General features: G+C 44.8%; 1 protein-coding gene across 11 annotated transcripts in view; it reads right to left on the reverse strand.

The window, feature by feature from the left end:
- Positions 1 to 5,978: 5,978 nt before the first annotated feature.
- The window catches only part of DOCK10 (dedicator of cytokinesis 10), a gene marked incomplete at its 5' end in the record, with an annotated part of 140,721 nt that continues 120,819 nt past the window's right edge, over positions 5,979 to 25,880 (reverse strand). For 8 of the 11 annotated variants that reach the window (XM_084212507.1, XM_084212502.1, XM_084212503.1 and 5 more), the window contains 14 exons: positions 5,979 to 6,652; positions 7,649 to 7,724; positions 9,644 to 9,782; positions 10,113 to 10,213; positions 10,857 to 11,047; positions 14,116 to 14,326; positions 14,642 to 14,788; positions 19,649 to 19,762; positions 20,681 to 20,803; positions 21,265 to 21,371; positions 22,953 to 23,051; positions 23,379 to 23,436; positions 24,133 to 24,348; positions 25,720 to 25,830. In XM_084212507.1, coding sequence (XP_084068633.1) covers positions 6,585 to 6,652; positions 7,649 to 7,724; positions 9,644 to 9,782; positions 10,113 to 10,213; positions 10,857 to 11,047; positions 14,116 to 14,326; positions 14,642 to 14,788; positions 19,649 to 19,762; positions 20,681 to 20,803; positions 21,265 to 21,371; positions 22,953 to 23,051; positions 23,379 to 23,436; positions 24,133 to 24,348; positions 25,720 to 25,830 — 1,761 coding nt within the window. In that variant the 3' untranslated portion in view covers positions 5,979 to 6,584. The remainder of the gene's footprint in view (positions 6,653 to 7,648; positions 7,725 to 9,643; positions 9,783 to 10,112; positions 10,214 to 10,856; positions 11,048 to 14,115; positions 14,327 to 14,641; positions 14,789 to 19,648; positions 19,763 to 20,680; positions 20,804 to 21,264; positions 21,372 to 22,952; positions 23,052 to 23,378; positions 23,437 to 24,132; positions 24,349 to 25,719; positions 25,831 to 25,880) is intronic. The other 3 variants (XM_084212500.1, XM_084212501.1, XM_084212505.1) reach the window with 3 other exon arrangements.

A 25,880-nucleotide genomic window follows, 5' to 3' on the forward strand; every position in this document is an offset into this window, starting at 1 on the left:
GAGGAGCCGCTCCTCGGCCCGGGCAGAGCCTGCCCTTAAAGCCGCGGCACAGCGCGGGTCGGGTCCGGCCCCGGGGGCTGGACCGAGCTGTGGAGCCGTGGCCATGAGTTATTCATGCGGGGGCTCGCGTTTCATGGCAGAGCCGGCCTCTGCCCGCCGCACAAATCACGGTCTGCCCCAGCAGAAACCCGCCCGCCCCTCGGTTTTCCCCGCACGGCTGAGGAGCACAGAGCCCACCGCCTTTGGTTTGCCCAAAAAGCCCAGTGATCACACCCACGGCACAGAGAGAGAGTCACCCTTTGCTGGACAGCAACTCATCTCTTCCCTAACACGGGCTGATTTACGCCCTTCTGCTCTGTGTATCGGGAATGTCAATTCCAGAATTAGTAATTCCTCTCAGGAAAATTAAATTTCTAAATGAAAGCTGATACAGCGCAAGAACCCTGCTATTAACAGCACATGCCAGCAGCTGTGATGGACAGGCAGGAACACCAAAGCTCTCCTGGAAGGCTGCAGCAGAGCCTGGGCCCTCTCTGGGCACCCAGGGAGGCTCCCTGGAGTGGAGCTCTGGCACCAGCACCCAGGAGTGTAATGAGAGACAGACCAGGCATGATTCTTGCATTAGAACAGAAACACGATCCCCCTGTATTTCTCTCATCACCTAGTCCCTAGAGCCATCTTTCTTCTGGCATTAAGATGCAAAAACCTGTGGAGCAGTCTTCCCATTCCCCAAATCCTACTTCAAAATGCAGAGCTGAGAATGCCAGAAAGTCACCAGGGAAATAATTTAACACACCTTCTGCTTTGAGGTCCTTCACTTCCCAATAGCTCAACAGTGACTCAGGAGTAACTGAGAGAGGGAAAAAAACCCATTTCATCTGCGTGCATTTCCCCACTCTGCTGCTGGAGGCTGGGGGAAGAAAGGAAAACTTGTGAGATGCTTCAAACATGAGATGACTCAGTCTTTGTTTTTCCAGAGGTGTCAGAAGGGCTGTGGGTCTGTGGGGAGGTGCTGCTGGCCAGCATCAGCCCGGCTGTCACCTCCTGGGAAGGCTTTCCAGAGGGCTCTGCGTGGTTCAGCCTTCAGGCAGAGAGGGGAAAGGAATGTGAGTTCTCAGGCTGAGGAGGAAGCACCCGTGCATTTTCCTTGGGCTCAGACCCAGGCTTAAATAACAGTGCAGGTGCCCCTGTGCTGGGATAGCGTGTAGGGAGCATTAAGGGTCAATTTCTCCAGCAAGTGGATCAGGCACTGGAGCAGTGGCAGCACCCATGTGTAATTATAATATTGCTGCTGACCCTGCAGCTGGCAGGTGTGGCTGGGCAGGGGACACTTACAGCTCAGCAATTAGCTTACCCCAGCTGTAGCTGCAGGCATCTGCTCCTCTCCTCCCATGCCTGCTGCTCCTCTGGAACCAGACTGGAGCAGGCACAGACCTTTGATGCAGCAGAAATGTCTGAGGAAATGACTTTTGTCTTGTAAGGGGCTGAAGGGGCCAGATGATTCAGGAGTTTTGGACAATGAAATACTGGCAAAGCTGCCTTTGCCACTGGGCTGACCAGTGTGTTCCCTGAAAGGAGAAAGAGCTCCATGCACCCAACCTTGTTTTTTGTTAGCTCAGTGGGGTCCAAGACGTGTGCTAACCCTGCCAGCTCCTGGGTGCTGCTGCTCTGTGTGCCATGGGGGGAAGCATGCTGGCTGCCTCTTAGCCATGGCACAATCACAGCCTGCAGATTTTGGGGAGTGTACCTTCAGTGTGCCTGCCTGAGCCTACTGCAGACACCTGTGACTGTGTGGGGTTTGCTATAAACAACTCAGCTTCAACAGAAAGGGCAATTTCTCACACCTGAGATGCTTTAGCAAGTTATCCTTGGCAGGATACGGACCAAGGTAAAATTGTTTTCATCCTCAGTTATATCCAAAGGAGGCTAGGAGCCCCACAGCAACATCTCTGTGTGGCTGCTGGTGGACGTGCTCCATCTCATGGAATCACCCCAGCCTCACAAGCAGCCAGGCATGAGCAGGCAAACCTGGCCTTGCCTTCCTTTCCTGACTAATTAAACTAATTAAACGCTCCCTCTCAGCCATGGCTGAGTGGGGACTCACTCACAGCCTGCACAGTGAGGCAGCTGGGGGCAGTGAGCTGCACAACCTCCTAGAAACAAGATGGCAAAAATCAATTATATGTGTAAAGCATTCTCAGGTTTCGAGATCTCATTAGGTAATGATGGCACAAAGTTATCTGATGAGTCTGTTAAAAGGTAATTGTTTAACTTATTAATGCCTGCTAAGCATCCTTTTCCTTTTGCAAGGACCATTTGACCGACTGTGCCTTAACTTCCACATGTATACAGAAAATCCCACATGGCCCATATTAAAAGAAGCCTTGATTTTGAGCATTCAAGGTTTCTGAAAGGGGTCTGAATTCCAGCAGGGGATGCTCAACACTTTTGAAAGACCAGGCTTAACCTGAAAATGCAAAATAGAAACACCAAGATATGAGAGTGACATCTGAAACCTTGTTTTGGACTGGGCTGGCATGAAGTTTGCCAGCCCAGTCCAAAACAGAAACATTTCAAACTTTTAAGAGGGCACTTTAAGTGTCTGTGTTGAATTTCCAAGGCTCTGTCCCTTTAAATGGATCCTCAAGTTAGTGTGGAATAATCAGAATTAGTCTCTTTTATGCCAGCACCCTGCAAGCACAACATATGCTGCAGAGTACAAACCCATGCCTCATGCAAGAGAATCTTTATGCTCAGCTGGAGATTTTCATAATGAGGAGCTCACAACTGGGCCCAAAGTTACCTGCACAGAGCTTGCAAATTAAAATAAGCCCTCACTCATGGGAGAGAGCATCACGATTACAGAGCACAAAATACCTCCTAAAATTATTATTATTATTATTATTATTAATAATTTTTTACTCTGCTTTGCTTCCTCAAGCAAAACACCCCATAGAAAACGTGAGTGCATGTGAAACCCTGCAGCTATAAGGTACCTATAAGGCAATCTGTGTAATGACATCTAAATCAGAACTACAGGCAACATCACATGGCAGTTGCAGGTCACAAAAACACATCACAGTGTTAGTAACACCCTCACAGCTTAAAAAGCACACCAAAAATGCAGCTTCTGTAAGATGGGTAAGATGGCCAGCACAGGGGTGGTGTGTCTGGAGTCTGAATGGTATAGATCATCCCCCTCCATTTCTCATTTGGATACTACCCAAAAATAAAATAAAAAAAATATTCCTCTTCAGATCAATATTAGATTGCCAAGATAACATCCCTCCAGTGAATGTTAAGATATAATTACCCTGTAAGGAATGATTCCTATTAAACATTTAATACACCTCCCTCTAATTGAAATTTAAGCCTTTGGTTGTGGTTGAGTGTCACTAAAGATGTGATTAAACATAAAATATGTATAACACTTAACTCCTTTTGGGATGTTGAGATAGCTTCCACTAAGTAACAAACATGAATAATTTCTTTTGCACTCTGTAAAGTTTTTGAAGAAGCTCAGTTTGAGTCTGGCTTGCACAGATCTCCTTCCTTGGATGAAAGGGAATCTGTCACCAGCTTTGCCAACAGCACCAGGGGGATGAGCCTCCTCCAGCTGGAGGAAAAGGTGTAAGAATAGATTGTGCAATAATTTACTGGAGAACCCTCAGCTCCAAGAACAGCCAATCATGATCCTATGGCTGCCCCAGACAAAAGGAGTCCCAAAGGGGAGCTTTTGGTAGGGAAAAAGAAATGGTGCAGCCCTCATGTAATGCTATGAGTTTAAAAAGCAGCAATTGTGTGAAGAGCCTTTTCCTACAGCATCACAGACAGGGTGGGTGTGGGATTCAGTGCTACACAGCTCACTTCTGCAGTGTGGGATGCTGAGTTTTATCACGGGAAAGGGCCAGACCCCATCCTTGTAATCATCTTACAGCCTCACATGTCTCCTGCATTTCTCTCATTCCCTCCCCTCAGACAGGGGGACCATCCATGGTTTAATGCTTCATTTTCTCTCCCTGCTGCAGCCTTGGTTCAAAGCTGATGTTTGTGCTAATTGCTCTCACCTGACTATGTTTAAAGTGTGTGAACACAGCAGGAGGGGAGGAGCCATCTGGAGCAAGGACCCAGCTACGCTCAAGCCTGAGCATCTCCAACACCAGCAACAAGGCAAGCCCAGAATATGGGCTGGTTCTCAAGTCCCAGAGGAGGCTGCAGAGCTGGCTGCTTAAAATAAACCAAATCCTTTGGTTTTGGATACAAATATATAAAAATATATATGTATATCCAAATATATATATATAATTTGAATATAAATAAAGCAAGCCCTTGGACTTAGTCATGAAACTCATTGTCTGTGCAAGCTATTGAGAAAACAATCCAGGGGTTTCCTTACCTCTGCTTTACAAACCACAGCTTGGCTTCAGCCCAGCCTGCCACATTCCCTCAGATGCTTCTGCAATCCAGTTATTCCCAGAGATGGCCACCAACAGACGTAGGAGCTGCTCATTTCTTGTGAACACTAACTAGAAACAGTCTGCCTCCAAATGATGGCCTCTGAAGCACCCATCCACAAATCACCATAAACACAAAATGAGTTGTGAGACCAACAGACCAAGGGACAGAGGACTCGGTGCTCACTCACCTCTCTGTACAGCACAGTCCTGCTGCCACCACTGATGACATATACATACATCATATATGGGCTCCTCCCATAGATATACATTATAAATGGGCTCCTCCCATAGATGTACATAAACAGCAGGTTTATATATATATATATACACACACACAGAGCATGAAGGAAGTTGCAGTTTGGGCCAGGCACCTTTCCTTTCAGCAGAGCACAGGCTGTGCAGAGCGCAGTGTCCGAGCAGCAGGGTGGGACCTGTCGGGGTGAGGATGAGGAGGGCTCAGCTCCTGCCCAGCTGTGCTTGATGCTGCTGTGCAGTGCCCAGGTGAGAATTTGGGCTCTTTCCAAGAGTCACGCTGTTGCTGCATTGGGGCTGAAGGAGGGCCATCCCAAAACAAGGTGTGCTCATCCCAACCACTGCCCTCCTTCCCCCACCAGCCAAGGACACTGCGGGGGTTTCCAAACCTTAGCCAGGAATTCTGGAAAACTCCTGATCTGCTGAGTGAGACAGCAGCAGGTGCTGGCAGCAGCTGCAAGCAGCTGCAGGCTGGGTCATGGCACCTCCACCTTGCACACAGGGATGGGGGGAATTCTGAGCCCACCCTTGACTCTGGCCTGCAGGGTGAGGCTACAACTCCAGCTGAGATGCGCCAGCTGTGAACGTGGGGTGGTATGAGAAATGGGCAGAATGAGGCAAAACACAAAAATTCCTCCTGGTACCCCCCGTTAGAATGCCAAAGCACTGGCCTCTGCCCTGAACAAACCTGTGGAGGCCTCAGGGCAATCATCAGAGCTTTTCCAGGGGAAATGAGCTAAACAGAAAAACACCAGCTTAGCAGAATCGTGGGGACTGTGTGCACAGGAAAGAATTCTAACACACAGGTACTGTGAGCAGGGACTGCTGCAAGCAGGGGCTGTCTGTGCATGAACATGAGGGAGTATGGGAACTCCTAAGAGCTGGCACAATCACTCCACCTTATCCCCACGATGCAGAAATGGAAACAAACATCTCATAAAGGCACGTGGCTTCCCCATGTGCCCCGGGCAAAACCTGACACTATGAGCTTCAAAGGAAAATCTGAGTTTTCTTGGTCTCAAGCAGGAGAACTACACCAAGCTGCTTCTCAGGGTAACTTCAGTCTGGGGTCATGGAGAGAACCCAAAGCCACGTTCTGCAGATGTCACAGGTGTCTATCAGCATCCACAACACCACAGACAGTTGGTGATCCTGATCTCACCACTCCCGAGAGTGCTGGCACAGGAATGAACCAACGCACAGAGCTTCAAAGAGAAAATTTTATGGACGCTTTTATACACATACACAAATATTTTAATATAATGGTAACTGAAATGTTATCCATATTCTTAGTACTGTCATAATTAACTAAAAAGATATTTTTTAAAATTTTGTAAAAATGACATATTTTACACATCTTCTATTTACAATTGCAATATGCTTAAATGTTATAAAACATCCACTCTGAGCTTTAAAATATATGTATACTAGGACTTAGTATTAGATATATTATAATTTATAGCAAACTTAGGGTTCGCTGCGTACTTATCTATTCAATGGGAGTTTTGTAATCAGCCTGGCTTAATAAAGGCTGCTCAAAATCAAAAATTGACAACAAAAAATAAAAAGAAAAAAGAGAGGGAATGTGCAAATATTGGGTCAGGCAAAAAAAAAAAAATTCTCAAGCTTGCATTTTTAAAAATAATACCATGAAGGCTTCCAATAAATTAAAATCTTTACCCTCAAATCCTCTTCCTGGTATGGTCCATCAACTTAATTTTCAGTACTATTAATCTAAAAGGAAAAAATGCCCTCAACAACAAAGGACAAAGCCCACCCCAGCCAGCAGCTCTTGCTGAGGCCGTGTGTTCCCCAGGCTGCAGTCAGGCATCGGGGTTTGCTGGAGTGGCAGCTGCTGGCACAGAGGAGCTGGCTCTATGGATGACTCGGGAGTACGTGCGCTCCATCCCTGGAGGTTTTGCTGAGTCCTCCTTGTAGGCAATCTTTTCAGGGGAAAAAACAGAAAAAAGCAACAGTGAGAGAGATCTGAATTATTTGGTGTCTGAAGTGCCTGTTGTCTAACCAAGGGTTTCCCATTTTTTAATTGTTACTCAATGATGCCCAGGGTCTGACAGAGGAAAGGGACCTTTCCCTGGTAGATGGAGGCTGCGGGGACAGGGATGACATCCTCTGAGTCAGGGCTGAAATGGGGCTGGGCTGACTTCTGCCAAGCTCCTCGGGGTTCCCTGAACTGCACCACTCCCACACGAGTCCCCTGCACTTTGCCAGCTCCTGGACACCCCCACCAGGACCTCCTGCCCGTGGCACAGACAGGCCCAGCTCTGTCCCCAGCTCTGTCATTTGGGGATGCAGCAGCCCACACCCGGCATGGACCAAGCGCCAGGCTGAGCCTGTGGGCAGAGCTGCAGGGGCAAAAGCTCTGCTCTGGCTTAAAGAAGGAAGATCTTATCCCTGAAGAAGCTCTTCTAGCCTTGGTTAGAGCTCTTCATAAACCTGTCTTCCTCCATGGGTGCTTTGTGGAAGCATTCACAGCAGAGAAGCCTCTCCCCTTGACCAAGCTCCAAGTGGAACCTACACCACCAAACCCCAGCTGTCCTCGGCCAGGGCTGCAGAAAGGGCACTGGGGCTTGGGCATGCCCTGGCAGCCACTTTTGCTGCTATTGGCACTTGCTTTTTCAGCTACTGGCACTTGCTATTGCTCTTCTGCTGCTATTGGCACTTGCTTTTCCATCAGGGGGCTGTTGTCGAGCTGCCTCACTGGCCTCCCCAAAGCTCACAACTAGGATCCTAAAGAATAAGCCTCTCAAGACTGCTCATGGACAGCACATCACACACAGAGCTTAGATCTTTCTTTAAACTCCCTGAGAAGGGAGTCATTAGAGATGAAATGAAACAAACATACCCAGCAGAAAAACCAGCAAGTGAGGGAAGTAAACGACATTAAAAGAAAAAAATAGATGTAAGAAAAATGAACATACCACTTTTGGCTATAGTATTGAGGGAAATGTTAGACAGGGAAGAAGAGAAGCTGTATAAGCAAGGACCATGACAGAGCTGTCAGAAAAGAAAAACAAAAAAGAGAAAAACAAAAAAGAGAAAAACATATGGTGATGAAAAAGTCACTGTCAGTAGGTGAGAAACAAAACTCTCTTGAATACAACAATGGGAAAGATGGGAAATTGTGCTGGTGTAAAGCACACAGCACAGATGCAAGAGAGCCTCAAGCTTTCCAACTGCGAGATAAATATTTCAGCCACAGTTTATGGCACGTGATTTCTCTGAGGAAATACTCTGCTCAGAAGCAGGGAGTTCATGAGTTCACTGCAAGAGGAGCAGAGTTTTCTCAAAACCCCCCTCTGCCCAGAAAATGGGGCTGTCACTTTTTAGGCTTCCCCAAAGGACTGCAAGTGGGAGACTGTTTTCAGCGTGGACTTTAAAATTCAGATGATTTTGGTAAAAGAGATGACAATTTTGACTTTTGTTGGATGAACTCTTTACACATTACCATCACTTTGTACACATAATTTTGTATTATTTGGTATGAGGAATTCTTAGAGCCCGTGGATATAAATACAGGTATGAGCATTTAACAGAACTCTCCAAATGTTTTATGAATGCTGAATCTCCTGGGCTGCTCATGCCTCATTTGAGCTGATCATCCATTTTCCATTCTTGTGGGAAACAGAGGTTCACACAAGGCATATGGTGCTGCCTATGCACACTGACTGATGGCCAAAATAACTTCCATGTGAGATGCATGAATATTGACTAACTAATAAGACTCTTAACACTTACATACTTAACAAAACAGTGATAAATACTAGATAGGATAAAATCACTGGAAGGCTTGAGGTTCACAAACCTTTATACACCTGAAGAGGAGGGGAGCACAACTCCCAGACCTGCAGCCACCCCTGAGCTCAACCCTATCCAGCAGGCACCAGGCCTCCAAGCAATTAGGAGCTTTACACCCAAGGGAAAACTCACTCAATTCTATAGTGAGTACAACAATGGGCAAAAAATTCAGGTCAATCCTTATTCTACTCATGTGTGAAAATGAAAAGTACAGCAGGGGGTAATGGAGAGCCATGTAGGCACTTCTGTGAGATGCCACCACTGATACCAGTGGTTAAACCAAGTCACTCTACACCAGCAGGGCTTTTGGATGCTACAGGCACCTGGAAATGCAGCACAGGTGCTACAGAGGAACTATTTATCACTTCCAATCTAAGGTAGCCTGCCCATAAACATGCAGAGATATAATTAAACACGGTTTAATTACAACTTCAGTATGCAAATTGCTCAATATTTAATTGAAATTGAAAATATAAAAAAAAAAATCTGCCTGGACACAGCAGTAGAATAGCTGCAAGTGTGCACTGGAGTCCAATTCAGAATTTTGGGATGCAATTCATATAATGTATATATGCATGCTCATCCTTCTGAAGCTGATAAAATACATGGCATCTGTCCTGACAGTGTACTCAAGTACAAAAAAAGAAAATTGAAAAATAACCTTCTCTGAAAGTTGAATATAAATAGACACAATAAAGATACCTCCTGTGGTTACAAGCTACATCTTAATAGCAATTTACTGCTTTAATTAAATGCATCTCAGCCATAGGACAAAGCAAGCAAAGCATAAAGTTTAGACTAGTTTAGACTATTTTTCTATGCCTCTAAACCCCAGTCAGCATTTAGCCTCACAAACATTCCGCTTTTCAATATGTAGCAAGGCAGGCAGAAAACAGATCTTTGTTGATCAGATATAGAATATACTTCTATAGAAAAAAACCCCAAATAAACAGGGGAAGAAACAAAAGCCAAAACCACCAAAAGATAAACTGTGTTCTGTCACTATTGCATTGCAAGGTTTTGCTTCCAGTATTTTGCTCTACAGCTTCATTTGTCACTAGAAGACACAATCAGCCACCCTCAGGGAGCCCAACCAGCACCAAATTAGACGTTCTGACCTGCTCATTCATAACGACAGAGAGCTCGCTGAGCATGTCCTTGTAGTGAGACTTCATCTCCCCCTGATACTCAAACTGGTCCTCCTTAATCAGGCGCTCGTTGACATCCAGGGCATGGCCACAGGCTTCAGCAAACTGCCTGTAAGCACCAACACACAAAAACAATGACACAGATTTTGTGGTCATGAAAAAACCTATCTATGCACACACAGCGCTGCATCTCTTCTCCCCCTTGCAAACTGCACCTTGTTGGAAGTGAATTTCAGAACTCATTCTCAGATCAAAAGGAATGTATTCTACTAGGGTAGCCCAGAACTCCAGTAAATGTTTCTCAGGAATGACTTGTAAGATAGGCTAAATGCAGATATAAACGAGGTTGGCTCAAGTCAGCCTGATTTTGTGTCTTGCCTGCCCTGTGCTGTGCAGAGTGTCCTGTGTGGGGGGTGAAAAGCCTAAAATTAATGTTTACCTGAAGATTTCCTTCAGAAGCTTAACTTGATTATCAGGATATCTCTTAGCATTTGTCTCTTCAAGGAAAGCTCGAGCATAGGCCATTGGTCCAGCATTTACCTGGGTGAGAAATACACAGCTTAGGTAGAGAGAACAAGCCATACATTGTTGTTTCTCCAGGGCTTGGAGACTGGCCTCAGGCAAGCTAGGCTGTGAGAAGAACGTCCCCTCACTCCTTTTGTCACCAGGATGGAAGCTGAGGGGTTTTACTGAGGAAACAGGAGCTGCTCAACCTCATAGAAGCTGCAGATCTGTGCTGGCCTTTCCAAGTCCCCAGCCAGCTGACCACCCAGACAGTTACATGTTTGTTTGTAGATATTTCAATGAGAGCACCAAGAATACACATGCCTGTCACAATCCCAACTTTTCTAAATAAGGAATGACAAGCAAATCCTAGCAAAACTCCCTTTAAAGAATCCACCTGCTTGTGATGGGCCATATTCCCTAGTGATACATGACAGACTTGTTGGAAAGGTCTTAGTTGGTTTTAGAGTAGGACTGAATTAAATAATTAGCCTATAAAACCAGCAGTCATCAATGCCAGTGGAAAACTCTCCATTCCTTAGTGTGTTTAGAGTGAGATCTAACAGCACTATAATACAAGATATGCCAAAGACAAAAAATATCTGGAATTATGAAAATCAAAAAAAAATTTATGTAGATGCATTGAAAAAAGAGAAAAAAGGCAGCAAATGGACATTACCTTGACACTGACACTTCCTTGGAGCTTGAGCTGCAGTCGGATCATGTCCACCTCTTCCATTGTGCAAAGCTGATTGAGCTCTGAGACCTTTTTGGACATCTCATCAATGGCCACTTCGATGGGGTTCAGCTCTGTGCTGGTCTGGCTAATGACCTGAATCCTCTTCTTCACGTAGGGAAACAAGTGACTGGCTGCTCGGGAGAGAGAAATGGCTCAGAGAACTCACCCAGCAAGAGAGCGTTAAGCAGAACCATTAAGTCAAAGTATTAACTTTTGACTTTGTCAATCTCTTTATTAATCCATACAAATTAAGTTTTAATCACTGAATGAGTAGAAGTGACACAGCAGATCCAAACTGAATTCTGATGTACCCAGCACTAGAAGAGCATTTCCTTTTGAACTCATCAGTGTTTGATACCAAGCTCTGCCCCATGCAGGTGGCAAAAAGCTCTCAGTGCTCAGATTTTAAAATTCACAAATTTCTTTTGCTGAGTTAAGACACCAAATTGTGGGCCCACACTGAACTTCAGACAGCTCAAACCCTCACATCAAAGATACTTCACTTTAGAGCCAGGAGCTCCTAGCTTAGCTGAGTTGGGAATCATTCCCTGTGCTGGTGTTGGCTGGGATAGAGTTAATTTTCCTCACAGTAGCTGGTACAGGGCTGTGCTCTGGATTTGTGCTGGAAACAGCACTGATAGCACAGGGGTGTTTTGGTTATTGATGCTGTGATGCTTACACAGCATCAAGACCTTTTCTGCTCCTCACCCCCCCCAGCAGAGAGGAGGCTGGGGGTGCACAAGGATTTGGGAGGGGACACAGCCAGGACAGCTGACCCCAACTGACCCAAGGGATTTCCCACACCTTATGGTGTCATGCTCAGCATATAGAGCTGGGAGAAGTAGGAGGAAAGGGCAGGGACCATTCAGCAGTGTTTGCTTTCCCAAGACACTGTTACATGTGATGGAGCCCTGTTTTATTGGAATTACTTTCACCTGCCTTCCCAGGGAAGCAGGGAATGAACCCCTGGTTTTACTTTTGCTTTACCTATTAAACTTTCTTTATCTCAACCTGTGAGTTTTTTCATATTTACACTTCTGATTTTCCCCATCCCACCAGAGGATACAGTGCTGCATGGGGTTTAGCTGCCAGCTGAGACTAAACCAGGACACTCACCTGCAGGTGAACCTACTATTAAAACATCATCCTTAAAAGCAGTGAAGAGGCACTTTTAACATTCAACCTAAATACTGGGAGCTGACAGAGGAATTATTCACCTTTCAAACTCTTTACTTCCACTCAAGGCCTTTCATGGATCTCAGGAAGTTTGGCAAAGGTACTGTTACGGTGCATTAAGTCTAGTCTGAACTAACACTTTTCTGATTGCCCTACATGCTTTGGAAGGTCTCCCAAACTCCATGCATGTCCTTCTCCACTAAGCATCTGCTTCCAGTCAGCTCAGACCTAAACAAGCTCAAGTTTACAGTGTGTCTGTCTCACTGGAGAGCAGGAAACCCAGGACTTCCAGAGCTGGAAGCAGGAGCCAGGCACGGCACTGAGCCAGTGAACCAAGGACTGCAGCCTCTCTGCACTTGCCCTTGGCCCAGCAGGCTCTGGAGCAGATGCAGTGCAGGTGCCACTCCAGCCACCCAGGCACAATTGACTTCACCACTCCTCCAGCCATAGCAGAAGCCTTGCTTTCCTTCTCAAACTGAAAGTGTTCAAATTTACCCAGGAAACAAATGAAAACACATTACTTTGTCAAACAGGAGTGGGAAAAAAAAAAACAAAAGAGAGAAGAAAATAATGGTTTTTTTAGTGAAAAGCACTGAGGTGAGTGAGGTAGGTGCCAAAGGGAAAAGCAGGGGAGAAGAGGAGGGCATCAAATTCCCACCTAATGCCAAAGATGGAGCAGGGCTGAGAGCGGTGGGAGCTGATGACAGCATGTAATAACCCAGGGAAAACATTCTGCCAGAAGAACAGCTCTCTCTGTTTTTGCCAGACAGACCATAACAGACTTGCACTTTCAAGTCAGTGAAACTACCTGCTTCAGTACAGATCTCAAAACACCTACTGCTGCTCAAGCACTTAAAAAAACCACACACAAGCTATTCCTCCTTTCTTCTTACAGGCAGAGCTGTGTCATGTATCAAAACACCCTCAGACAGCAGTGCCTCTTTCCTGGCTTGCCAGGACAAAACTTTCAGGTGACTATGCTTGCACTGTAAGCAGTTATTTTCACTTTGTCCTTTGGGGGAAGCAGATGCACTGAAGTTGGCAGGGAACTGGATTTTCTGTCACTTGGGAGCCTTTGCTGTGAACATCAGCCTCCCTGCCCACGGCTGCCCGTGAGAGCAACGCCTCCATCTCAGACAGCTCCTCATACACCAAAATTCAGACATGTCAAGTTTCAGCAGTAGTCTCACAAAGGAGGCTTTATAAAAGAGAGATTTCAATCATGATAAGGAGCAAAAAATTTCAGTCTAATATGACTCATCAAGAGAAGACATATCTAGTGCTCCTGACATTCCTGCCTTAAAACACTGATTGAAATCTTACATCTGGCTTAAAAAAATTCTCTATAATGTATTTTACTCCCATTTTGAACTAAAATTTCTAACTGCAAATTTCACTCTTAGCAGAACAGACACCCTACTTGGCTTTTTCTTAGAATTATTATTAAAAGAAAATGGTTCTGAGTGCTAAACTGCCTCCAGCAGAACCACTCCCAAGTTACATCACTGCAAGAACAGTTAAGATGTCAATTATAAGGAAAAATAAAGCAGCTGAATGAAAATAACTATCCCTAAGCTGGTCAGCAGGTCTGTAAGGAAGACATGGCCAAGACCCACAGTGAAGAGATGAATTATCAACCTGCACAACACTCACCTGCAGGTGAACCTACTATTAAAACATCATCCTAAATACTGCCATGGGAGCTGACAGAGGAATTATTCACCTTTCAAACTCTTTACTTCCACTCAAGGCCTTTCATGGATCTCAGGGAGTTTGGCAAAGGTACTGTTATGGTGCATTAAGTCTGGTCTGAACTAACACTTTTCTGATTGCCCTACGTGCTTTGGAAGGTCTCCCAAACTCCATGCATGTCCTTCTCCACTAAGCATCTGCTCCCAGTCAGCTCAGACCTAAACAAGCTCCAGTTGACAGCGTGTCTGTCTCATTGGAGAGCAGGAAACCCAGGACTCCCAGAGCTGGAAGCAGGAGCCAGGCACGGCAGAGAGCCAGTGAACAGACGTACTGGTGAGGATGGTGCGCCTCTTGCACTGCTCCTCCACCCCGCCGTGCTTCTTCCCCGAGAGCGTGAAGGGCGTCTCGAACACGAAGCGGTTGATGTTGTGGTGCATCTCAAAGTCCGTCCTGCGGTCCTCGGCCTCCTTCTCCTCGAAGAAAGGGGTCACGTAGGTCACCTGGATGTAGGCGTACTTGGGGTCCAGGTCTTTGGGGTTCACCTGCGGGACAGCGCCACGACAATGAAATTAAGTGTGATGAGCTCCCAAGGCATCCGTAACATTTCTGACGTGTTTATTTATTTATAGCCATACCGATGAAAACTGAGACTTCCAAACGTAATACTCAGATCACGGATGGGTACAAGGGTATTTTACCAAGAGTTCCCTAAGAAGAGTGGGACCTTTGACTATAGCCATTGGCAAAAATGGATGAAAGCTAAATGAGACAGAAAACACTGCAGCAAACATCTGCCTGCTCATCTTGCACCATGCACTCAGTTCTCTCCCTCGTGCAAAACCACATGTTTCTCATACCTTGTTGGAATCCTGGATGATCTTCACGTTATCTATTCCAAACTTGTCTGCATAAAGTTTCATCAGCCTTTGAGAGATCTCAGACAAGCCAGTTAATTTGGGCTCTTTATAAATATACTCTTTACCTTCCTCTTCTTCAAAAAAGCCCTGTTTGGAAAGAAACAAAAGGATACAGTGAACATAACAGCCATAACAAGGTGCTTTCATCAGGAATCAAAGTTGCCTGTATACCCACCAGAGCATCCAGCAGGCCACTTCCAGCACCTTAGTTAAAAGCTTACCTCTGTCCGCTCCTAGCAGACATGTGCCCAGAGGTCAGTGTTTATACTGGTCTGCAATCTCCAAAGTTACCCAGGAAAAGATCCCTAGACATTTATTCACTTAAGAGACTGAGAAGCTTTAAGAGTTAAAGGGCTCTCTTGAAAATGATGATGTCTGGATAACGAAAAAAACCCTCATGGAGTAAAAACTAGAATTAAAATTCTTTAAATCTTAATAATTTGGTTCAATTAACAGCTGTTTGCTGGACACTGAGTCCAGCTGGGTTGTGTGCAGCATGTCACCTCCAGTGCATCCTCTGGGAGCCACGTGTGCAGGCACAGGGCTGGGCATTGCTGCCCATGGCCATGGCATGGGAGCACCTGGGAACCAGTCTGCATCTCCTCAGGACAGCTGAAGAGAAACTGGGGGGCTCCTTGAAAGGCCACACAGAACTGCAGCACTTCTAGAGACAATCAGCAAATTATTCACATTTGAAAAGAAAAAGAAAAACAAAAAAAAAGACAGACAGACTGTGTTCCTTTGCAACAAAGGTACAATCTTGTTAAGGTTGTTATTTAATACACTGGATGGACTTGGCAGAGCTTTAATAAAAGGGTCCACTAAGAGCTGAACATGAATCTGTCATGCTTCAGAAGAAATGCCAACCTCTGAAAGTTAACAGAGCATTGCATCACCTGCAGGTGAGACCCTCAACTGCCACAAGATGAACATGTCCAGCAGTGCTGCAGGAGAAGCTCTCCAGCAGGGCAGAAAGCAGCAGGTGCCCCCTGAACAAGGACTGCACCTGTCCCAGTGCCACGAGCAGCACCAGCCCCCTCCTAGGGCTTCATATGCAGCTTGGGGATGGGCACCACTGCAGCTACACTCAAAGCCTCTCCCTTTCACCTTAGCGCAAAGTGAGCCAGAGGAGAACACCTGAAGCTGCAGGGATAGGGGAAAAGGCAGACAGCATTAATGAGGCCAGGCCAAGGCCATTTGGACTTCACATGATGTGGCTTGGTTGGCTCATTCTACAATATGCCTAAGCAAACTGCTATCTGTAGAAAAACAGAGAAGCAGAAATTAATGAAGGCAAGAGATATCTCCAAAATCTATTCAGAAGGACCTCATGCAAAATCCAGTTTTTTTATCTGGAAGCGTGCTTCAACTTTGCCCTCTAAAATTCTTGATTAGGCAAATATTCACAAAAAAACCCCAAACAGAATTAAAATAAAATAAGCTATGGATTTCATTGCTTCTATAGGACCCCCCCCGCCAAGCTTTATTTCAACGGGGTTTAACAAATATGTGTATCTCTGGCTTCTCCCTCAGTGAGGACAAGGGGCAATAAAATTGTCTTTTAATTTGGCAAGTGTCAGGAGTGCTGTGGGCATTGCTGGAAACCAATAACTAACAGCTGCAACAGCAGCTCATCTGACAGCATCTTCTTCAGTCTCACAGGGGCCTTTAACATTGCAGGATTTTTAACTACATTTTCAATTAAATTCCATAGGCATATGAAGACCTTTACAGGTAATTAGAGAAAAAATCTAGAGCTCCAAAGTTGACATCCTACAAACATCTGTTGAGCTGGGCAGGCAATTGACTTCCTATTGACTACACTGAGAAGATATCTACAGGATTATAATCTGGTTTCTGATCTTGTTTCCACTGAAGCAAAACTGCTTTATGTAGGAAAACCTCTGGACTGTTTCTGTCAAAAGACATCTGCTTTCTGTTACTATTCAGTAACAAAATTTTTGTTTTCAACAAAACCCCTCATGTTTTCCAAAATGATCACACAGCAAGCTACAATATAGTTTATGCTCTTAAACCCTGAGTCTGTGTAGGTTTGCATGCTTGAACACAGTGCTTCCATGTAAGTGACAAATCTGCTGATGCTGCATGGCACACTGAGATGATATCTCTGTTAATCATTTTACTTAAAAAAAAATACCTGAAAAGAAAAAACTAACAGATTTAGTCTTCTCTCTAATACAAGAGACATCATGCAAGTAGATATTCCCTACAGGATTTCATCTGACAAGTGACAAGCAGGAGTTCACAGTGAGCTATAAATAATCATGTCTGCCATATGCTATATGTCTGGCAAAGACTATTAAAAGTAAGATTAAATACTTTCCAGAAGTCAAATATCCTCCAAATTCAGGATTTTAAAATATTAAGCAGCCAAGGTTACATTATCGATGCATATCCCTGGATTATTTTCATCCTGGCTGGTTTGGTCCTGCAAGGACAGTGCAGCCTCACAGATGAAAATTATGACAGGGAGCAGCTGATGGAGATGGAAGGCAGATGACCTCCTGAACAGCAGGTTACTGGTCTCCACTCAGCTCTGATGCTCTGAGACAAGTTTTGACCCAGGCCTGTCACTGTAGGAGTTCTGATAAGGCCCTTCCTCATCCTCACACACCTCCAGACGTAGCCTTGGAGCTCACAGCACATCAGACCCTTCTCTGCCCTTTGGTGAAAGGCTGAGGTAAAGCCTTCTGCTTGGCCTGCCAGGATTTGGCATCTAATGGTTCCTTCCCTGTCTCATCCCACAGTAAGGGATGGTGATCACTATCAAACTCTGCCCTCCAGCTTCTTGTACACACAGCAGAGCAAACCCTCAGCTCTACCTTTGCCTGACACTGCTCTGAAAAACAGGTCTTGAATGTCTTTGCTTATCAGCACAATATGAGTTATCAGCTATTCAGTATATTTAACAGGGTTTTTTTTGGCTCTTAATTCAAGGAAGATACTGACTTCTCAAACACCCATCTGTGAGTGAACTCATGTGCACTGGCCAGTGTGGTCACTTGGGGGTGCAGTGAGACATTGTCACCAAAGGCCTTTCACACAAAGTGCAGTCTAAACCAGCAGCTGCCACGAGATCCGGCTCCCTGAGCTGGCAAATCAATCTTGCTGCTGAAAACAGATGACTGAGTCCCCCCTAAGGATCACATTAATTCAAACCCTCCTTGCACAGGGGTCCCTGCAGCAATGCAGTAACCAAATTCTGCCTCTGCCTTTGCATGAAGAACAATTTTCAGGTGCAGCAGCAGCAGATCATCTTTCTCCACTAAGAACCCCCAAAATTCTCCCTCCCAGTATTAGCATTATTTTTTTGCTCTTTAATCTGCTTTTCCTGCAGCTTTTGTTTCTGTTGAGGAACAGCAGCCACATCACATGTCTCCTGCAAAGGGCAAGGAGAAAGCAATGCCTGCTGCCTTTAGAGCCCAGTGACTGGGGGGGACAAACAGAGGAAGACACAGCTGTGACAAAGTCATACCCTTTAGAGCACTAAAGCTGTTTAAATGAAGTTGCCCTTGTGGCACTGGCTCCTGGGAAGTCATTGCACTGGCACAGAGATGCCAGCCCAGTTCAGCAGAAGTGCTGCAGCTCCATTACCCAGGGGGAGAGCCGCTGGCTCTGGGGAGTGCTGGCTGGAGGCTGCAAGAAGAGAGCCCTGTTTTGCCCTGTGCTGCTCCCATTTTGAGGAAGGCCAGGCATAAGGAAAACTCTGCCCTTCCTCAGGTGCAGCTCCTTGCATTTGAGAAATTCAGCTTTGCTAATCTAATCCAGAGAGCCAGGACCTGCCATTCCCCCTGAATTCCCGTTTGCTTGCTCCCACAAGAGACTGCCAGGACCTTGGCCGTGGCCATGACCTCCCCAGAGTGCTCCAGTGGCCACTGCCATGGACCTCAGCCTGACACAGCAGCCCAGGAAAGCAGGCTTGCATTCAAACAGCATTAATGCCACTCCAGGACTGGCAACAGAGGAAGAGGGGCTCCAATCCCAGTCCCAGTGAAGCTGGGAGGAACTTCCACTGAGATGAGATGAAGCAGCATTGGGCCCCACAGTGCACACACAACATGATGACAGGTACAGCTCAGTAATTGAACAAACAAAAGTTAGTTTGCAGGGTGCAACAATGAATGCAGCGACGTTATTTTATCTGCCATGAACCAAAGAATCGAGAGCACAGGAAAATTCATGTTAAGTAACAGAAGGATGAAGGATGTGTGAGGAGAATTAAACAAAACATGCAACAGAACTAGACTTACCACAGCCTTGAATAAGATCAAAAGGAGAAAAGAGCAAATTTCTGCATTAAAATCTAATTAGCAAACAGAATGATTCATATCAATCTGTTGTTTACACACTTTATATTTTAAAGCACAGGAAATTTTATGCTTGCCAAAACCAGGACTAAAAGGAACATGCTGGATTGCTACACTGGTTTGTGGTGGAAGAAAGCACAAAATAATGCTTCAAGGGTGCTGAAGCACAGCAGAGGGAATAATGCTATTCTAAGTACATTGCACAGAACCAGAGGTGGCCTGGAAGCAGAAGGCAGTCAGTGAAAAACACAACAAAGCATCTACTGCACACTGCTCTGCTTTGAGATCTGTTGGAGGAGAGGGCCATATATCAAATGTGCCTTATCTGGTTCTCCTTATGTTGTACTTTGAAAAAACCTGTCCTGCCTCAGTCTCAGCTTTGCTTTATGAAGTCAAGAACTAAAGCTGACACAGAAGCCTGGTCCCTAATACACCCTGAATCCACAGCAGTGCTTTACACAGAGGCACCTGAGTGCTCCCTGCTGACTGAACTCCTGCTGGGAGCCTGACCCACGAGGCAGCTTTTACCCTGTGACTCACCACCAGGTGCTTCCCTGAGCTCTGTCAGGACCAGGTCTGAAATCTGACTGTGCAGACAGAAGAGCCCAGGCTCACTCACCTGCCCATAAAATGCCACCCTGTAGTATCTCCCAAAGAGACGCTTCTCCGAGTTCACCACCTCTGCAACCTTCAGGTAGGAGCGGTGGATGTCGTAGTACAGGTCAGACAGTTTCTGCACGGACAGACAGACAGAGGGAGGGCAGTGAGGGCATGCCAGCACCTTGGGAAGTGCCACCACAGCTCTGCACAGCCGTGCTTGCCTTAGCTGGCTTCCCAAACCTTTGCAAGGGCAGCTGGACGTGCTGTGGGAGCAGTTTAACCTCGGAAGCAGCCACTGAAGATTCACTACAAGGTTTCTGTCATCCTCTGAGGGTTTGGTGGCAGTGGAGCCTCCGTGTGCAGGCTCACAGGGAATCATCCCCCCACCAGGCAGTGCTGCTGACCTGCCAAGGGCTCAGAGAACCCAGGTGCTGTTTGTGCAGGTGAGAACAAGGTGCCAGCACCTCCAATCAGCCCCAGCCCCACACAAAGATGTGCTTTCCACAGTCATTACTAAACAGCACTTTCTCAGGAGAATGAACCAAGATTTCAGCAAAGTTAACATCTGAGGATCTGCTTCCCTAGGATACAGCTTATTGCTACCTACCACTCTGTGTCTTTCAATTTAAACCCAGAAAAATCAGTAAATGCCATTATCATCTGGCTATCCATTATGTATTGAAATTGCCAAGTAAATAAGAAACTAAGAAACCCTGAAATTGAAGAAATCATGCAATTAATCAGCATTTTCTGAACTTAAATACAATGCAAATGTGCTCTTGGTTTAAAACCCATGTGAAAAATCATATCCACTGGCTAAGAGAAGAGGTTTTATTTGAAATTTTTTTACAGTTACTGTTGCATTGATGCTGAAAAGAGGCAGGAAAGACACCAATGTTTTTTATTTTCTCACAACACAAAAAGGAGAAATTACAGACAGGAAGAAAGAAAACATTCCTTTTAAAGAAAGCACATTTTTTTCCCCTAAATATTTTGATCTTTAGTGTTGCCTTGGGATAATTTAAAAGACCCAAACCAAACACCCACTTACTTTAAAGTCCCTCTGCTTTTCACAAACAGCAATGATAGGCTTGTTGACCTCAGCAATAAGCTCATATCTCTCAGACTTCCAGAGGTAGTCAACACACAACTCCAGCTGTTCCACAAGGATATTCTGCAATTTCACAAATGCAAATAGTTCAGTGACTTGACAGCTGGTGGCATTTAATTAACAGCAATGCAGCAAAAGCACATACACACTACTTCATTTTTATTCTGGAACTTCTATATTAAGGTTTATTTCCATTGCACAATGTTTAATCAAGTATTGGTGACCTAGCTCTTCTTTAGACAAAAAAACCTTGAAATAGTAACATGAAAATACTTGAATAGTTGACATCTCATGCAGAAGACTGGGTTTGCTTCATGGCTTTCCCCTGCCCTGACTTTCAGCTCTGGTACTTTCTGCTCTCCTTAGCTAAACACCACTGCAGCAGCTGTCACATTTCACTCAAAAGCTGTGTGCCTTTTAACATTGCCTGAGTACACTCTAATTATCTGTAACATGCACAGGATTCCACTAGAAATAACATTCTGTTAATACAGAACAGATATATGAATGTTAACATTGCTGACCTCATTATAGGGAGTATCTTGCATCCCAGAGTCTTCCTTCATAGCCCCTTCTTCTTTAATGTTGGGGGTAATGCTCAGAAAAGCAGGCCATCCCATGGAAAACAAGCCTTGAAGTGCAAGTCACAAGAAAGGCTGTTAATGACTCAGTGAGCAGATACTTCAAGAAGTTACTAGATGCCAGTAAAACAGAGCTGATGAGTTAATTTCTTTTGCAGCCCGAGTAATGAGAGGCACAAATGGAGCTGATGGAATTTATAAGACGACTCCACATTTTCCTCAATGATATAAATTCACCTCTCCAGGCAAAGGGGAATGCCAGCCCTCTCCTGATGCAGTGTTATTCCTCTCTCTGGCATTTTGGGTCCTGAGCTCTAAGCGCTGGCAGCCCTGGCAAAGCTTCATGTGCACCCCTCCTTTGTGCACAGCCATCACCCTGACAGGCTAAGGTGACACCATTGTCACTTGGGGAACCTGCAGGTGTCCCCCTGCCAGTCCCCAGGACTGCACAGCCCAGGGGAGGTGGCTCCAGGACAGGCTGGCAGGGGCTCTCCTGTCCTGCCCTGGCTCAGCAGCGCTGCCAGGGCCCAGCCAAGGGACTCCCCTGCAGAAACCTCTGGCTGCTGGCAGCAGCTGTGGATGGAAAGGCTCACAAGGAATAAACTGAGCTTAAATCGAGCATTTGCTAAGCCGAGGCCTTCAGTACCATGGCTGCAGCAGAAACAACTTGCACAGGCATCACACTTTACAGATCAGGAAGGTTCTGCCCTGCAAGGATTTTACCGCTGCTCTGGAGTGGAGAAGGTAAAGCTGCCAGGGGAGGTGACCAACTCCTGGCAAAGCCCATGTTTAATTTAACAGTAGGAAAATGCTACTATGGCTCAATTAAAAAAGCTCAGCCATAGACACTGAGATGGGAGCTTCCATTCTCTCTCTCAAGTTTTGAAAACTGTTTAAGTACAGGTTTAAAATCACCCAAGTTCTTCACTCAGCTACTATAATCTTTATTCAAAGTCTTTTACCACTACTGAACTGTCTCACAAGTATTGCTCTTCACAGAAAGCTTCTTTCTAAAAGGATGCATTTTTTCATCTTGTCCACAGACACTTCCAAATGTATTGAAGGACTATATTCTTTCCATGTTTTCTCTTCCCCAGATATTTGCCCTTGACCCTGGAAACTGCTCTTTGTGGAAATTGCTAACACATCTCATGCTGAGAATTACTATGAAATACAGATTTCATAAACTAAATAACCAGTGGCATAGAAGCATTAAAAAATATAAGCCTGCACTTTATTTTTAAATAAGTATCATAGATTTAAAAAACCCCTTTATCTGTACTAAATTACATATGGACAACCAGATATTAATTCCATCCTCCTGCTCTCCCAGCTTTGGACAGCCAAGGACTTGGACATGGATTTGCATGCTAAACACCAATTGACCCAAGAGGGATTTTCCTGCTGCAAAAGCCCATAACCAGAGACATTCTGAGCAATCCATCAAACCAGCCAAAGAGCATCAGGAAAGGAGCTCGTGATGTTTCCAATACTGCTTTCTACAACAGCCTTCAACATGCACTAGAAACAGGTTTGCTTTGGTTGATATCTTTCCAGATCAGTTGGAAAACAGCAGTTTGATCTGCTAATCATGTTATTGACCCACAAACAGGCACAGTTAGAGCACTCACTTCCTCCATTGTGAGGTGTTAGTAACACATTACTATCAGAGACTTGAGCATCTTCCAGGAGCATACGTGAGGTACAAATCTTTTCCATTTTCCAGTAACCTATGATATTGTAAGATGGTATTAGTACACTGCTACTGGTATGTGTTAATTCATGCATATTTAATAACAACAGACTGACAAGTCAGGCATTCTCTATTAGCACTAGCTTGCTAAACATTTAATTAAACCTCTTTACACAAAACACACTTTCACTGTTCCAGTCTTAGACCAGCATTTATGATATATTTTAAAAATAAAACATTTGGGAAGAATTCAAGCTGCTTTAAGAATACTTTACATATAAGGAAGGAAAGCAGGATAGCCAAAAATGATTTTGAACAGTAATATTTATATATATAAAGCTGGTTTTGGATATGTTGATCTTACCTTTTCTCTTCAGGTACTCTGCAATGAGAGCAGCAATATGAATATAGCACATAGCAGCCTGTAATGAGAGGCCAACATACATGGATATGTTAAAGTAGCCTGAATTACAGCATACATGGGATAAGGAGCATATACTTTCAGCACTGCCAAATCATGAGGCAAAAAAGGGAAGACAAAAGTAATCTAAGAAAATAAAGGATTAAATGATGAAATCCTCCTCAAGTGTAAATTTCACGAGGTGTCTTACATAATGCATAGATTTTCTCAAGAAAACCATTAAGATGACTTAGTACATAAGGTATTCCTGGGTTATGCAGTGGAATTTTGCATCACCCATTTAGTCTTTGAAGAACATGACAACACATTATAAGCAAAGCTCCTCTCCTGGGCCATAGTGAGGGAGAAGAAAAACCTTTCTGTGAGTTACTCACTGCTCATAACCTCCTCTAGACCACAGCTACTGTGCCTGTCAGGGGTAGGCAGAGGAGGTGCCAAAGTGACACTGCCCTCAGCTTCCCTGTCAGACAGTTCCACACCCTGCTCCAGCATGCAGCAGGCACTCAAGGCCAGGCAAGCTGCAATGAGCATATCACATCTCCAGGGGTTTTCAGACCTTTACTCCTCTGATTACAAATATATGAGAGACACTGGATGATCCTCTTAACTCACCACTGCTGTCAGTGTTCCAAAGCCCTTTCATCAGAACAGCTCAGCCTAAAGACAGATGGATTTCCTGTTCATTTTCCCACATTACCTCTGACAAATCTCCATTTCTTGCGTGGATCTTGGCCATGCTTTCGAGCCACGTCCTGCGTAGCTCAGGTGTGCTGGCATAGGAGTTTGCCAGGCTGTACTGCAGATCCACCAGCATCTCAGGGTCCTTCTCGTGCTCCTTCATCTGAGCCGTGGCCATCAGAACCGTCCTGATGCGCTTGGTCAGATCCTTCACCTCTGCTGGGAAATTAACGTTCTTTGGGAAAGATAAGCAATGCATCACTGAAACCATCCACAGAGCCCCATGCTGCACCCCAAACAAGATAAAGTTCTGCTCACAGAGGGCCTCCACCCCCTCCCTAGCCATGCAGGCTTTGGAGCAGTCACACATTGCACACAAACCCTGGGTGTTTTTTTCCTGATGTCTCATAGCACTGTAAGATGGCCCAGGTCAGTCACCTATTCCCCTGCCACGTGCAACAGTTCTGCTGAAGCCAGGGAACTGGAACAGGTGCTCCTCAATTGCTTACTGGGTCCAGAACTGGACCCTTGCACACTTTCCTCTGAGCAACAGCACCGTGTGCTATAGATAGTCCTGCTTAACTACACTCCCAGCATGTCTCACCATGGGAATAGAGCACAAGCCTGGCTCCTGACCTTCTCACACTGGGCTAGATTAAAACAGAGTCCTTATATTACTCACACCAGCTGTTCTCAACATATTTAGCTCAGCTCTTCAGTTTTTCTTTTTCAGATAAGCAGTGAAATACATTTGTTTTCAGACTTATTTTCATCCTTTGTTTTGTTTAAAAGCAAAACATTCAGAAAAAAGAAATGAAATTAAATACTCTCTCCTCTATGTCACACAGAGATAAGCAAGTCACTGAAACAGTGTGACTGTCTGCAGTGCTGTGAAATCAAAGCTGGACTTCAAAACCAAACAGAATTGTAATGACATCTTATCAGATAACGCATTGAATTACTTCTGCTAATTATCTACCAATTTGCTTATGCTAACTTTATTACTAATCTCAGTGGAGATACCCTAAAGTCACCTTCAGAGAAGAACACCTCCAAAGTATAAAACTGAAAATGCACATTGACATGTTTGGACAAGAATTGTAGAAATTAAAAACCAGAATATTTTTTCAACAATTTTTGTATAGACAATAACTAAAATAGCAGTGGTAACTTGTCTAAGAGCCAAGTTTACCTTCAGTGAACTAGCAAGGTCTTACAAAACCCAACTGTTGTGCCTGTTTTTGCTACACATTTACTGAACAGAGGAAAGGGAGCAATTGTAGACTAACAATTGTTTGCTGACTGCAATTGTGTTCCATTAGTCCCAATGCATGACCTCTGACATGAGGCAAATGAACAAAATAAGCAATAAATAACAAATAATACAATTTTAAAATAAAAATATTTTTGTTTAAATATTATTTTCACTTATTAAGCTTTTGAGTCACAAACACCTTCCTGAACTTCAGATTGCCTGAGAAAGGCCCACTATGAATGCATAAATCACTGGCTAATAGAACCAACAATTTTATTTACTGAAACACTTGCTCCTGTGAAATTGTTGACCTTTTGCAAGAGGTACTGATTGACAAAAAATGTTTCTTACTTTCATCTGCTTGTCTCCATTAGCAAAATTATTTATAATTGCGAGCGAATGCTGGAATCGAGATCCGCCAATCCCCGCATCCGCTATCAGCTGGCTCACTGCCTTGATGAGCTGCACAGGGAGCAAACACAGGATGCAATTAGCAAAGAAATCAAGAGTGT

Source organism: Fringilla coelebs (genome assembly GCF_963513975.1).
Source record: "Fringilla coelebs genome assembly, chromosome: 10".
In the NCBI taxonomy this organism is placed as follows: domain Eukaryota; kingdom Metazoa; phylum Chordata; class Aves; order Passeriformes; family Fringillidae; genus Fringilla; species Fringilla coelebs.